At 52.8% G+C, this 14,249-nt stretch overlaps 1 protein-coding gene across 2 annotated transcripts in view; it reads right to left on the minus strand.

Moving 5' to 3' along the window:
* The window catches only part of WIPI1 (WD repeat domain, phosphoinositide interacting 1), a 20,670-nt gene extending 7,437 nt beyond the window's left edge, over positions 1-13,233 (minus strand). Inside the window, exons 1-9 of one of the 2 annotated variants that reach the window (XM_026860853.1) lie at positions 13,128-13,233; positions 11,424-11,593; positions 7,929-8,025; positions 4,084-4,181; positions 2,968-3,060; positions 2,571-2,641; positions 1,551-1,658; positions 749-913; positions 474-581 (exon numbers count right to left, since the gene is read on the minus strand). In XM_026860853.1, the coding sequence (XP_026716654.1) occupies positions 474-581; positions 749-913; positions 1,551-1,658; positions 2,571-2,641; positions 2,968-3,060; positions 4,084-4,181; positions 7,929-8,025; positions 11,424-11,510 (827 nt within the window). In that variant the 5' untranslated portion in view covers positions 11,511-11,593; positions 13,128-13,233. The remainder of the gene's footprint in view (positions 1-473; positions 582-748; positions 914-1,550; positions 1,659-2,570; positions 2,642-2,967; positions 3,061-4,083; positions 4,182-7,928; positions 8,026-11,423; positions 11,594-13,127) is intronic. The other variant, XM_026860852.1, reaches the window with a different exon arrangement.
* Positions 13,234-14,249: the final 1,016 nt, after the last annotated feature.

The raw sequence follows: 14,249 nt of genomic DNA on the forward strand, positions 1-14,249 counted from the left end.
GGGGGGGGGGGGGGTGGAGGAGGGGCTGTATGTGCTTAATCAAATTTGCATACAAACGGAGCAGCAGCACGGAGGACGCTGCTTTGGCACTGCATGCCGGGTTTGTTTACGGAAGCTCCCAGCGTGGCTCCACACCATCCTCCCCCCAAAGTCAGCTCTCCTGCACCCGCTCGCGCCTGGGGAAGGTGCTGTGCCCCCCCTGCCACCGGAGGCATCTCCCAAGGCACAGCCTGCCCGCCTCTGCTGGCTCAGCTCAGGTGCCCCGCAGCTGCTGAGGGATCTGAGGTGTCTCTGGTTTCTGCTGCGAGGAGCCCCACGGCCCTGCCTGCTGACACGGTCCCCACCCACATCCGTCAGATCAGGCAGCCAAAATCACAAAGTCAGTTCTAACATTCTTGCTCCTACAGCTCCGTTTCGTGCTTTCAGGTGAAATATCCCTTAATTTTTTAAAGATCAGATGTGGGTACGGTTACCTGTGTTTCTTAATTAAGACACACTCCCCTCCATCTTGCGGGTCCAAGTTATAGATACAGAGATGTCCATCTGACGTGGTCACCAACAGTCGAGGCAGCTTCTGAATCCTGATGAGAAAAAGCATCATGAGTCCAACCACACCTGCACTCCCACCCAGGCACAGCACACACCCCTGCTGCACGGCTACGAGATAGGGGCCACAGAGAGAGGTGTTCTGCAGAGATAGTTGTGTCTGCTCACAGCCTGGCGTGGCAGAAGGGATGCAGATACATACGTGGAGAGGGCACAGATGTTCCTTTGTCCGGAGATGTTCAGGCGGACAGTGGCAAAGGCTCGATCCTGGTTCATCATGCCCGATACCTGAGCAGGGAGGTAGTTGGTAGCAGCCTGGAACATCTTTCCCATGTAACCGCTCCAGGTTGGAGGCTCTTCTGGCCGGCTGAGGGGGGTCACAAAGCAGCATCAGTGGGGTTGCGGCAATCAGCATGACAAAACAGAGCAGGGACTGACAAAATGATCCTGATCTGAGGTACATGAAGGCTTTCTTTGGAGCACCTGCACACGGTGCGTGCCAGCCTAGCTGGATACACGGGAAGGAGGCCAGGGCAGGGTCAGGATGGCTCTGAGGAAGGATTTCTTTGCAGAGGGGGTTGCTGGGTGTTGGAATGGGCTACCCAGGGCAGAGGGGGAGTCCCCATCCCTGGAGGGGTTGAAGAGTCGGGCTGAGCCAGCGCTGAGGGATCTGGGGGATTTGGGAATGGTCAGGGTGAGGTTAATGGCTGGACTAGATGATCTTCAAGGGCTTTTCTAACCAAGATGATTCTGTGATTCTGAGGCAGGGGACAGTGGCAGCTAATAAACCCAGAGCAGGCCTGGAGAGGCAGACAGCAGGGATGCAGTTTGTAGCTTTTCCAAGGAGTGAGTCCCTCAGGACACAAAGCCAAAGAGACAGTTTGCAGCTGGTATTGCTCACAGAGAGTACGTGGTGAGGAAATGGAGGCCAGCTGTGTAAAGGCAGACCTTTGAAGCTGAGCCACCCCTGGGGCAGGCAGATTAACCTAGGCTAACCCCCTCACCTGTCAGTGAGATGCTCCAGTTTAAAGATGTGCACGGTCTCTGTGTTGCTGGAAGCACAAAGGAACTGGGAATCCATGCTGAACACCAGAGAGCTGATGTTCACATACCTAGGGCCAAGCAAGGACAGCACTGGTCACTTCACGGCGTACTGCTCAGGGGGAACCACTCGGTTTTGCTCAGAGAGAAGAGGACGGGACCCATACGTGGTGAGGAGCACCCTGCCTGGCTGCTGCTGAGCCTGCCGGCTGACTGACTAGCATTTCCCTTTGCTCAGCAGAGCTGGAGGGAGCCTCGAGCTAGTGACAAACAGCCAGAGAGGTGGGAATGTCCTTGCTTGCAAAGCTGCCTGTGGAGTGAACATCTGTGCCGGCCTCGCTACAGCAGCTAAATCTTCTTGTACTGCAAAGGCCGGGGAGGATAACCAAAGCCACTGGATAGTGGGATACATACAGCAACTCCTCCCACACAGGTTCAGCAGGGCCAGGGTGTCTCAGTCACGGCAGCTTTTGCACTTGCTGAAGCGTGTGTAAAATCACAGACAGGCCAGGGATGGGGAAGAGGGAAAAGTGAGGAATGGGTCTACTGAAAACATCTGCGGGAGCCTGCAGAAGGGCAGCAACAGCCCATTGCTGCCATCGAGACTTGGGCTCTGCGCAAATGACTTCGTAGCTTCAAAGCACCTCCTTTGGTCAGGCAAGAGTTGGGCTGGTAGCTTTGGGGACTTCATTATTTCAAGTAAGAAACAAGAAAGGACAGGGTAAATGGACTGAATATACCTCTGTTCTCTGCCATTGCCCTGTTTTGCGACACACTGAATTGAATCACTAAACTTGCCGGAGGCAGCTGGGCACAGCGTGGCTGTCTGGCGCAATGACATTTCTATCTGATACGTTTGCTCTTGTTTTCTTTCTGCAAAAGATGCCAAAGCCACCAGGATCTGACGTTGCCCTGTCCCTCTGTTTACATTTCTGCTCCGGGAGCCCTCTGTGTACTTGTCACCGACAGAAGAATGAACTGACCTTTTCATCCCTCGCCGGAATTCATAGAGCTTTTGCCCCCCAGGAATGGAAAATACACGAATGACTGTGCCCTGCAAAAAATGCAAATGGAAAGATCACGCAGGAGCAGGGCAAAGAGCATAAACCCTTTCTCTGACACACCCAGGAAACCCAGGATGTGCAAAGGCCCCTCCTGTTTGCCAGCTGGAGTCAATCTGAACCCGATACACTGGCCTCCTCCAAGTCAAGAGTCCTTTAAGTGCCACTCCTGCTGGCCGTGCTTAGGAACGGGCAGCTCAGAGGTCCTGCTCTCCACACTCCAGGCAGCTGATGCCCCAGAACTGGCTGGGCGCCCGCTGCCGGCCGCGGGCAGGGACCACAGGCAGCAGGGAGGGTGCTCGCAGCAGCGCTCACTCACTTTTTCAGAAGCACTTGCCAGCTTCGAGCCGGTGGAGTTGAAGGTGAGAGCAGCCAGAGGCCCGTCGTGGGCAGGGATCGTGCAGGCTGTTTTCTGTAGGGCAGAAGGGAACGTGAGCACAGGGACACGCTGCTCCTCGGACTGTGTAAGGGCAGGGTGTTCCCCACCTCATACCCTATCCAGGCGAGTCAGTACGGATTCACAGGGTCGTATCGCACTTAGGGTACCCCTTCAACATCCTCAGCACTTATCTCTGCCCTGCCTTGAGCTCCCTCCCTGCTTACTACAGCCACTGTGATTGCAGAAAGCTCATTTCAGGGGCAGAGGTCCTCAGCTCCCCACCTCTCCAGGCTGTGGGATCGCAGCTGCGCCCGTTCCACAGCCTGGCATTTCTCTGTGCAGAGACCCAGCCGGAGCCTCCCTGCAAATCCTGCTGCAGCAACACCACCCTGATGCCTGCAGGGAGCCCAGGCCCTCGCTAGTACCTCTCACAGCAGCAGCGTGTTTTCCCCTTGTGCTCTGCTCCTCCCCTGCTGCAGATCCTCAGCTCCCGCTGCACGTACAGAGAGACAGCCTTATGTAATCCAAAGCCCTGGCATAAACAGCAGATAATCATGACCCTGCTTTCAGCCAGGGACAGATTTCCTGAGGGGGCTTTGGACACCTCGCCCTCTCTGTGACTTCGAGTCTGGCATCCCTTCCAGCCTGCAGCGTGGCAAAGCAGCTGCTCCAGGTCCTGCTCTTGCGCCTGGAGCCACCCCAACCCTCTCTGAGCCACCCCAGTCACACCACTCCCATGGGATACACTGCTGAACCCCCTATAGGAACCCCTCTGTCAGCCTGGCAGCAGCCCTCAGGCCACAGGGTAACAGGTCACATTTCCCTTAATATCCTGTACCAGGAGATGGATGTGCTGATCTCAAAGAGTCTGTCTGCTTCGCATGACATCCAAGCAAGGGGGATGGGGAATGTGCCTCTCCGAGCAATTCCCTTGCAGTCTAGCTCGGTGGAGTGTATTTATTTATCCTTCCCAAAGGCCCTGTTGGGTTGGCTTTGCTGTGGTTCTGTTTGTTTTCAGTCCCTGCCGGTATCCAAATGGGCGAGCTTCGCACTTACCAAAGTATTTCCGTCGTAAAGCGCGATCTCTCCGCTGGTCGCGCTGCCGGGATAAGCCAAGTAGGAGTTGGCGTGGTTGATTGAGAGAGCACACAGACCTGGCAAGGCGAGAAGGACGCAGCTGAGGAGGTTGTTTGCTGGTGGAGGACGGAAAGCAGAAACGTGGCCATGGACATGGCAGGGGGTTGGGGCTGTGCCTCATCTTGGGGCAGATTCCGGCCCCGGGTGAGCTGGCCACACCTCGGCCGTGGGGGACAGTACAGCTCCCTTGGCCCCTCCTCAAACCCTGCTCAGAATTTGACACACTCTTGGCTTCTCCCCCTTAATCATCTCCTTTGAGAAGACAGGAATAGGCGCATGAAGCACAGCAAGGGACATCCTGATCTCAGGGCTAACAGGACTCGTGCCCAGGCACATCTGGGCACCTCCAGATGTGTGCAGGGTGTAGGTGCCAGGGCAGAAGCTCAGAGGAGCAGCGAAGCAGGGCCGCAGCCCCCATACGAAGCCTGGCACGTGAAGGCTGGCACGGCAAGGCAGCAGCTGTGGGGCTGAGCAGCACCATTTCCTTTTTCTCTGAACGGAAAAGGGAAGCAGAGAGAGACAAAGCAAATGCCACAGTTGTGCAGGGAGTTTCTGGCTGACAAGGAACTTGAACCTAGCTAAATTTTAACCACAGAGGATATTCTTCCCTTTAACAGCCATCTGGTTTTATGCCAACATGAGCATAAAGGTTCCCCAACACCCCTTTCAAAGTGAGCAGGAATTACAGGATGAGACAGGGACGGATGGATGGATGGATGGATGGATGTGTGGGTACATCCATCTGCCTGTCCCCCAGGTGACCTCAGAAAAGAGCATCTCTTCCTGCCTCTCGTTTCTGCTGCTGGCTGAGGACCCATCCCAGTGAATCCTGTCACATCAACTTGCTTCCTGCACCACGTCCGTGTGCTCACAGTCCTCTCAAATCCGACTCAAGGCTTCAGCATGACCTGAGCTTCCTGGCCCCCACCCGGGGGTCCCACCTAATCCCACGTGTGGAGGAAGCCGTGGGGTTAAAGGCTGCGGGGGATGCTGCCACACTCCCCAAACAGGACGCCCGCATGCTGCACGTATATGCACGGACACGCGGCCACATGCCGTGCAACCCGTTGTGTCAGGACATGGCCCTGGCCCAGGCCCAGCAGCGGGGAAGGATCGGCCGAAGCTCTCATTTTAGGTCATTGTTTATAACTAAACAAAGAGACCGCAGTGGAGCCAGGAGCTGCAGGATCAGCCAGGGGCCCCAGGGATGCACTCCCTATCAATCAGAGGCATTTACATCATGCCAGGGACCGCACGCACCGGGAAGAAGAGGCACAGCACCAGCAAAGTGCAGGCAATTAAAAGGCACCCAAAGAGGGAGGGATAGCAGGAGGGCAAAGACAGCCCAGAGACTTCGCTCGTGATAAGCATCCTGTCTTTTCAGGATGGTCTTCCCCCGGCTTGGGCAGCACGGGGGGATCAGCACAGCCCTTTCTCCAAGAGGAGGATCTAGAGAACGCTGGAGCTAAACAAAGCAAGCTCTGAGCTGGTGAGTCACCCGCTCCCTCTGCTCCGCGCCTGGCTGGGAGAGCCGGACGGGAAACCAGGCCAGGGGAAAACACAGATGTGAGTGTACTGGGCTGACCTCAGGGACACACAAAGAACAAGGATCACAAGGGACACGGGCAGCCTTTGAAGATGCTCCTCTGCTCTCGGCAGCCCCACAGCCCTGAGGAGGGTTGGTGCATGCAGTGGCAGGCTCAGGAGGGAGGAGGCAGGCTGGTGCTGCTCAGGGTGGCAGCTCTGGGAATGCCACATGGCAGGTGGCTTCCTTGAGCAGCATGGAAAAAGGCTACCGTGTCCGAGAAGCCTGGCCTTGCCCCCAAACCAGCAGATCCAGGCGCATGTGGGGCTTGGAGGGAGCCACGTGAGGTGGTTTCCAAAGCTGCAGTTGTCTCTGAGATGTGCCCTGGTGGCACACATGTCACGAGTGAGCACGGTGACTTCCTCGGCACAAATCCTGCCCCTGACATGAGCCACGTGAAAACCAACATGCTTGAGCACACATGAAAAACAAGAGGCTGGCCCACTGTGGGCATTTTCCTCTCCTGCGTGGAAGAGGCTGGACTGGGAGGTGGGTCCTGACCAGGAAACTGCGACTGGCTGGGGTGAGCAGCGAATCCCGGTCCTCACCGTGCTGGTGTTACTGTGCCCAGGGCACACACTTTTTTTTGGGGGGGGTGGTACACTTGCCGTATGCTCCTACAGCCCCCCAGCACAGATCCCCACTCCAAAACGGGTTGTGTGGTGAGGCTGGACTGCCTCGGCCTCCTGGACATGCCATCCTGGGGTCAAGCTTGGGACCAAAGCAGATGGTCCAGGGACAAAAGGGAGCATGCGTGGCACAGCACTTGTCACTCAGCTCGTTTCAATGACAGCTGCTGCCGTAAAAGGGTTTTAAAACATTAAGCCTGTATGAAGTTCTGTGACCTGCAGCAGCCCAGTCCTGGCCTGGCGGGTGCTGACTGCTGTTGCTCTTAAACCATGACCTGATCATTCAGCCCCACCGCAGAACAGCTTCGGGCCTGGGTATCCCTGCCCTTCCTGCCGCTGCTGGGCTTCTTTGGGAGGGTTTTAAACTTTAATTATATTTGCAGTATTTAGTATGTTTAATCCACATGGAGAAGCCATCTGTTGAGACCTGAAGTAGGTCAGGGGAGCCACCAGAAGAGCATCCCTTGAAAGCCCAGAACCCAGGCGTAAGCACATCAGCAACTTCCCAATCAACCACCCGTGAAATGATGCTGCAGCCTGCGACCGACCGGGATATCACAGCAACACACGGCAGCGCCGCTGCAGGCGCTCCGCCAAGTTTTCCTCTCCATGGCTAAAAATAGCTCCTCTCCCATGACAAGGAAAGCTGGATTCACCTACGCTGCACGGAGAGGATCTGCTCTGCAGCCACCTGCCCTGCCTGTGGGGTTTGCAGCGTATATGGAATAATATCAGGTGGCAACCCAGGCTCCTGAGAACTCCCTGGCAGGGATTAGCGCTGTTGCCTGGCTGCATTTTCTGCCCCGGGTGATCTTCACAGAGCTAATCACTTTGAGAACTGACCCCAAGCCTGTAAGTAATCACAGGAGCTTTCTACCTTGGAGCAGTCGTCCATGGGCAAAGGAGAACCTGGGTTAACTGCAGGTCTGCAGGGAGCACGGAGCTCTGCAGCACGGCGTGACACCACAGAACTGACTCACGGGGTTCCTTTATCCGGAGAGCAACAATGCCATGGGACTCTGATGCAGGGCACGGTGAAGGCAAGGCAGGGAGCCCCGGAGGGAGAATTTCAGGTTGTCGTATGTGTGGAGGAAAACCTGTGGCCCTGGCCTGCCCCTAGAGCTTTCCGCTTGTGAAAGAGAATAAAGGCACACTGCGGGAAGCTGTGAGCTGCACGCACATCTCGTGGGGGAACGGGAAGGGACCGGACCTGGGAGGTGAAGTCAAACCACGCTGACCATTTCTGCTCTCCTTTGACATATTTGCAAAGGACAGAGCAGGGGTTTGCTCAGGACTGAGCAGGGTTTCTGCTCTCCCAAGCCTGCCTGCCTCCACACATTCTTGGCTCCCCAGTGCTGAATTACAGAATCACAGAATCATCAAGGTTGGAAAAGACCTTGAAGATCATCAAGTCCAACCATTAACCTAACACTGACAGTTCTCGAATTGGGATACACAAGCCACAAGCTGGTTTAAATTCTCACACGAGTGTTGTGGCTCTGCAGAGCTCCTGCAGATCTCTCCCTTTCACACAGTTCTCCCATGTTTACCTGTTGTATTTGGAGGTGTATCCATAATAGTCTTCAAAAGCTTCATGTCCTTAATGTTATGGATGTAAATTGACTCCTCCAGGCAAACAACCAGCCTCTGCAAGGACACAAGGGACATGCACAGAACCTCACCAGCATGGGCACAGTGCCTCTGTCTGCTGCTCCCACAGCTCTCACACCCAAACCGTCACTGTCAGAACATTCCTCCATCCCCTCTCACTGGACAACCTTTGATTTTGTATGTCTCTGCTTTTGAGAGCTGCCTGCTTCTGGTCTTGCTTCAGAAAGCAGGTAAGACTTCATGACTTCTCTGCTAAGAGCTGATCTTCCACAGCCCCAGACCCCAGGAACAGGAAGACCCATCAGGGTTATACCTGCCATGGGCCTTGATTGACATCTACCTACCCCAACTTTTCTTTGCAGTTCTTTACATAGCAAATTACTTTTTGATCATAAGATCCTGCTTGTCAGGATGCCTACAGATGGGACTATGTACCCCTTGCCCTGACTTTTTCCTGATATGAGAGCGATCATTTAGGTGCTGGGTCTCCCACTGCTGCTAAACCTAATGCATCTGTTCAGCAAATTAATGTTTCTTTTCCCACTTGGGACCAGCAGGCAAGACTCTGCCTTATGCACCCCTGCAGAACTGCATAAAAACTGGGCTGGAAAACAGTTGTTCAGGGACAGTCACACTTACACCATCTTGGCAGATGGGTATTTCCAAGTTCATGTGCTTGTACCTGCTGCACTCGTCAGGAACAGCCACCCACCCAGCCAAGAGAGGAGCTGCCAAGCGATGGGGAGGGAAGGCAGGAAGGAGAAAGGAAGCCTAATGCTGTAACCTGAGCACTGGGCCACCATCTCAGTGACCGCTCAGCTTTATGTCTCAGCTTGGTCCAGATCTCTACGTGTTACCAGGGAGACATTTTGCATAGAGGCTTTTTTTGGGCCCAGGCTTTGGATCTGCCTGAAGGGTTGTGCATTCTAAATCCAGTGAGCGCACAGCTCCACCTACGTTAGTGCCAAGTGTCCAGAAGTGCTGAAAACCTCTCAATAAAAACGTTAAGGCCAGACTCCATTCAGGCTCCTGAAGCTGGAGCACCCGAATCCATGTACAGGAAGCCTCCACCTCTTTAGAAATGAGGCCACTTATTTAGTATCTAAATGTGGAGCTTAGTCACTGACTTGAAACACCCACATTAGAAAAATCTTTGCCTTGTTCCACCATTGCTCTCGGATCAAACTCTTTCCCACTTCTATTCCTGCTAACCACAGCATCTGGGGCTGTGTCAGAGCCATTTTGCATTTCCAGGAAGACTTTGCCTTTTCTACAGTAACAGCCATCAACTTGCTAGCAGAGACCGTCAAGAGTAATATTTATACAGCTGACTTCGGCAAAGCCACCACGTGCTTTCCCAGAACTGCAAAACACGCTGCTATTGCTGTACAGGTGAAGGGAGGCTGCCAGAGGATGGCAAAGCAGCAGCCAGAGCTCAGCGAGATGCTGGCACTGACAGGGACAAAAATCCAGGAAAGCGATGGGGGTGGGAGCTGAACAGGCGAAGGAGGCCGGGAGAATTTCACCACGAGTTGGAGAGGGCTGGTTCTCTGCCTCCTGCCCTCCACGCAGCCCTGTAGCCCACACTAACGTCAGCACAAGCCCTGCTGAGGTGGGGAATGGGTTTAATCCTCACTCTGCACACAGACAGAGCCTCAGAGAAGGTGCCCGGTGCTGGGACTGTTGAACTGGGTTCAAGGCACTGTGGCTTGTACAAAATGTTACTGCTCACTGGTATTTTTCTCTAGTACTTCAGTTTGTCATGAATCAAATTAGATAACGGAATTGTGTGTTGAGGGCTTAAATGTGGTGGGTATGGATACAGCCAGCAAAATGTATGAAACCTCTCCAGAGAGCTCCGCAGGGTTTCAGCAGTGAATGAAAACCCAGGGAGGTTCTGGAGCACTTCAGCAGTCCCACAGCATGGCCTTATTCCCTGCTTTGAGAGAAATCACAATCCACCTTAACTCAGAGTTAAGATGGAGCCTGGAACAAAGAATTCCCATGGATCAACAACCACCGAGGGACTTGCTTGTTTGCACAAGGAGGACTTTTCACAGAGAGATCAAAATGAAACATGCACCATCTGTTTGAGTCCTGTTCCGGGTTTATTTGCCGCCATTTTCCTGCGTTAATGCCTCGTATGGGATTTGGCCTTCTGTGGACTTTTAACGAAGTAGTTTTTATACAGAAGCCCAGGCAAGGGGTTCACATGTCACAGCACAGGCAGAACCCAACAGCCACCCGTTTAAATCTTGAACATAGACCGAAACAGTGATTTTCCTTCTGTCTACCCAAGTATCTGTAGCATCTTCAAATCTCTCCAGATGTGTCTGTTACGGCTAGAGGATGAGTTCAGCCCAGGATTTGAGCATAAGCTCACAAAGCAGCCAAGGAACCCTGATGCAAGGCTGGGTCTATGCGTCATCTTCAGGCAATCTCCAGAGCAGCACATAGGGAAAAGCCTGAACTTCTTTTATTCTCACACTAATCTCCTAGAGTTGCTAAGCAGAACCTCCCAGTTTATTTTTATACACATACATCTATCTGCAATTCAAAGGAAGTCCTTATTTTGTCAGCTTCATTGTAAGTTTAAGTGAAAAAAATCAATTTAGGACAGATTTAATTGTAGTACAGGAACTTCTGGTCAAACACAGCTTTACTGGAAGCTCAACCCAGAGTTTCCTTATGGGAGAGCCTTACTGCAGGACTCACTGCTCACTGTTGCTAACTGAGGAGAGGCTGATTATATACAATTACACAGACTGCTTATTTCTTCATTGTAAAATTTCCTCTGCTTCTTATGGCATATACTTTGAAAATAGTTATGAACAAAAAGAAAAGATGACTTAAAATCCTCCAAAAGGGCTCAGGGCTGCATGAGGCTGTATCAGTTCAGGGAATAACACTCTAAAAGCTTTCTTCTAAGTGGCCTGAATGCTTTCTATACCTTTAAAAATAAAACAAGGCTGATAGCAATATTCGAGAAGCAGCCTTTCACCTCATCCACAGAGTTCAAGTTACTCCTGGGTTTGGTTACCAATTTCGAAGGTCTCATTTGCAACCAAGATGGCAGAAGTGGGCCTGAAGTCAGGATGTGGAATCCAAGGGAGGGAGGAAGATGAAAAGGTGTTTTTTTGGCAGGGCTACATGCTGAATAGGCAAGAAGGCGGACAACAAAAAGCCTTTGTGTAACTGCTATGAAAACAAGGACTTAGCTTTGTTCTACTGAGGCAAACAGTCAGGGCAGATGATACCCCCAGCCATCTTGTTCCTCTGTCAGAGGAGCCTGAAGCGGAGCTGCTCGGAGAGGACAGGTACCCACCCCTCCTGTCCCACTCCACAGCCTCTGTGCACACCTCCCCAGGCACCGTCAACACCAGCAGAGAGCCAGAGAGGGACAACTCTGGCTAACCCCTTCCCCAACCTCTTACCTGCCGATTCAGCCGGATGGACAGTATTTTACTGGAATAGCTATAGTTGCAGATCTCTGTCCCTTTCTTGAAGTGGTAGACATTCATTTGCTGTGGCTTGGCATGACTGACCACAACCACAAGGCTGCTGGAGAACAGACGCTCCACGATGTAAACATCTGGGATTTCATCTGGGCACAGAAGGAAACCAAGGCAGGGTCTTTAGCTTGGCTTACGGTTGGTTTGATTGCAGCAACAAGACTCAACTCAAGAGTTGGAACACTCTGCGCTAAGGTGCTTTTGTTGAAAATTTCTTCTACCTGGCACATTTAGGTCAGAGCAGGAAGGGGTTAATGAACCTCCCCCAAAGGCAGAACTTAAGCCAGCCCCCTTTGACTGGGCTGTTGGGCCTCTCTTGGGCAGGGCCCTCCAGCTGAAGCTAATCTTTGGGAAAGGGCTATACAAAAGAGGAGCTCACCCAACCTGGCTGGGGACTTTTCTGGAGGGTGTGAGCAAACTAGGATTTACTGAGGTAAGGAATGAGCTGTGTGTAACCTACTGTTTATTCTGCATGGTGTCTGATTTCTCCTAGCTTCCTCAGGGACATTTAGGCTGACTTTTTAACACTCCCTCTGTCACTGGGGTTGTGGTCTCTTGAGAGCTCTAGCATGGCTGTAGTGAACAGTGGTGTGGTATGTCTTGCAGAGACCATGTTTGGGATGGCTCTTGCTGTCCTGAGAAGGCACCATTACAGTGGTCCTGGTGGACCTGTACCTAAATCATCAGTGACTAGGGCTTCTTGTGCAGGCAGCCCTGAATGTCCTCAGTGCTTAGGCTTTGCTGTGTTGGAGGTACAAGGGCTGCTTGTGTTTCAGGCCATCACCTTGTCTGTGGAGTGTGTCACCAGCAGGGATCTGCTTCTCTTTGGCCTGACTCTAGGTGCAATCCAAACTCCTAAATACTTTTTGATCTAAGTCTATGGCCTGCTGCTGTGAGGCAAAGAGGAAAGGAGCCTGCACTTTGCTCCAGATGATGCAGCTACATCTGTTTGCTGGAGTTCCTTCTATAGCCAGTGGAGAGAGCCTAGTACATCCCAGCTGTGAGATGTCTGTAGCGCATCTCAGCTGAAACACTTCTGGCCACAGCCTGAACTGGACTAGAGTGCATGTTCCATGAGGCCTGACTTGTTTCAGGCTGTTAAGTGCATTGCATGCTGCTCTGAGCACAGCTAATAGCTGAAAGCCTGCTGTAAATGACCTTCTTACATGGGAAACCTGTTCAAAACATCTTCCTTGTAAATACCATGTTGGACTAAAAGCCTGCAAGTTATCCAGCATCTGTGCTGGGTGTCTGTGGTCTCCTGTCTGTGTATCTGAAACATGCTAGTGGTAAACTACCTCCAAATGCTGGTTTGCAGGACAAACTGCTCCTGTCAGGCTGATGGCAGTGAAAAAGAAACTAGACTCTGAACTTGTGGGAGCCCTTCAACTTTGTTAAAGTACTACTGGCTGTTCAGAAGCTTCTCCAAGGCTGTGGCTCACTCTAAAGGCTGCTGTGCACAGGGCAAGAACCAGAGCTGTTCCTCTCCTGATAGGGGTACAGCAGAAACAGATGCCCTCTCTGCAGCAGCAGTGAGCAAAATCATCCCTTGAGGCAGACCAGAGTGCAGTAATACAGGTAAAGTTTGTCAGCCAATATTCTACTGCAGTGAAACAGGAGACTTACTGCTTTCATGGACCTGGTCCAGCTGCTCCACAGAACTTAAGGAGAAAAGCCTGTATCCAGTTGTAGTTCCAATTGCCAGGGAGCTGCAAAGACAAAAACCGGCTAGTTCAGATCTTAAGGCCTCCAGGTGACAGCAAGAGTCCCTGCAGGGAGGGGAAATGGGTAGTTCCTGGTACAGGGATCTGTGAAGGCACAACCTCGGTTTCCACTCTTAACCTAAAGCATATAAAATAACAAACCCAAGAATTCAGCTTTCCATCTGAGGCTACTGCAGCTGACAGAAGGCAAGTAACCCACTGAGACATTTGTATGGTCCTGTGGCTAGTAAAGAAACAAACAGGCATTAGCTCTACCCAGGAGGCTGCAAACGGGACCTCTGTGACATAAAAAGGGGCTGTTTCCTAAACCGGGAGCTGACCTATTTGCACCGACACCCTGAGTTGTGAGGGCTGGGGAAGCTTTGCTCTCCCCGCTCACAGCAGCGGGTGCAGGCATGCAGCGCAAGGCACGCTCATGCCAAGTGCTGGCTCCACTCGGTTCCAGATATAGTAAGCAGCAAGCTCTAGGTCTTAAATCAGCAGCCAGCCCAGAATACCACTGCACAGCGCTTGTGCTGGTGGTGGTGGCCAGTAGGTTCCCGTCAGCAGCACATCGCCACCCATCAAAGCGCTCTTTGTTTAGCCACAGCAAATGCAAAGCGGGGCTGCACAGGTAACGAAATCTCCAGGGGTGAGGCTGGTTATCTGTGATCCTTATCCAGTACCCCATAATCCGGGCTCGGGCTGCCAGATGTGGATTGCTGCTTTGGGGTGGTTGTCGTCCCGGTTGGAAATGGTTCTTAGAGAGTTGGCTCTGAAGCGGGTAAACCCCAGGTTAGCAACGGTGTAAGGGCGAGAGGCTCCAAGGAAACCCTCTGTTTGTCTTGAGGTGGTGGTGGGGCCACGCTTTGGCACAGGCTGCTTGCCAAGAGCCCGCACGGAGCCCTGGGCAACTCTGCCAGCTACACAGTGGCCACAGCACAGGCCAAGGGAAAAAGCCCTCGGAGGAAGTCACTTCCTTGACCATCCAAAGTGCCTCCCAGACTGCTGGGGAAGCGACAAACCAGCCATTCCTCGGAATCTG

This window comes from Athene cunicularia (genome assembly GCF_003259725.1).
Source record: "Athene cunicularia isolate RWA chromosome 18 unlocalized genomic scaffold, athCun1 chr18_part1, whole genome shotgun sequence".
Classification (NCBI taxonomy): Eukaryota; Metazoa; Chordata; class Aves; order Strigiformes; family Strigidae; genus Athene; species Athene cunicularia.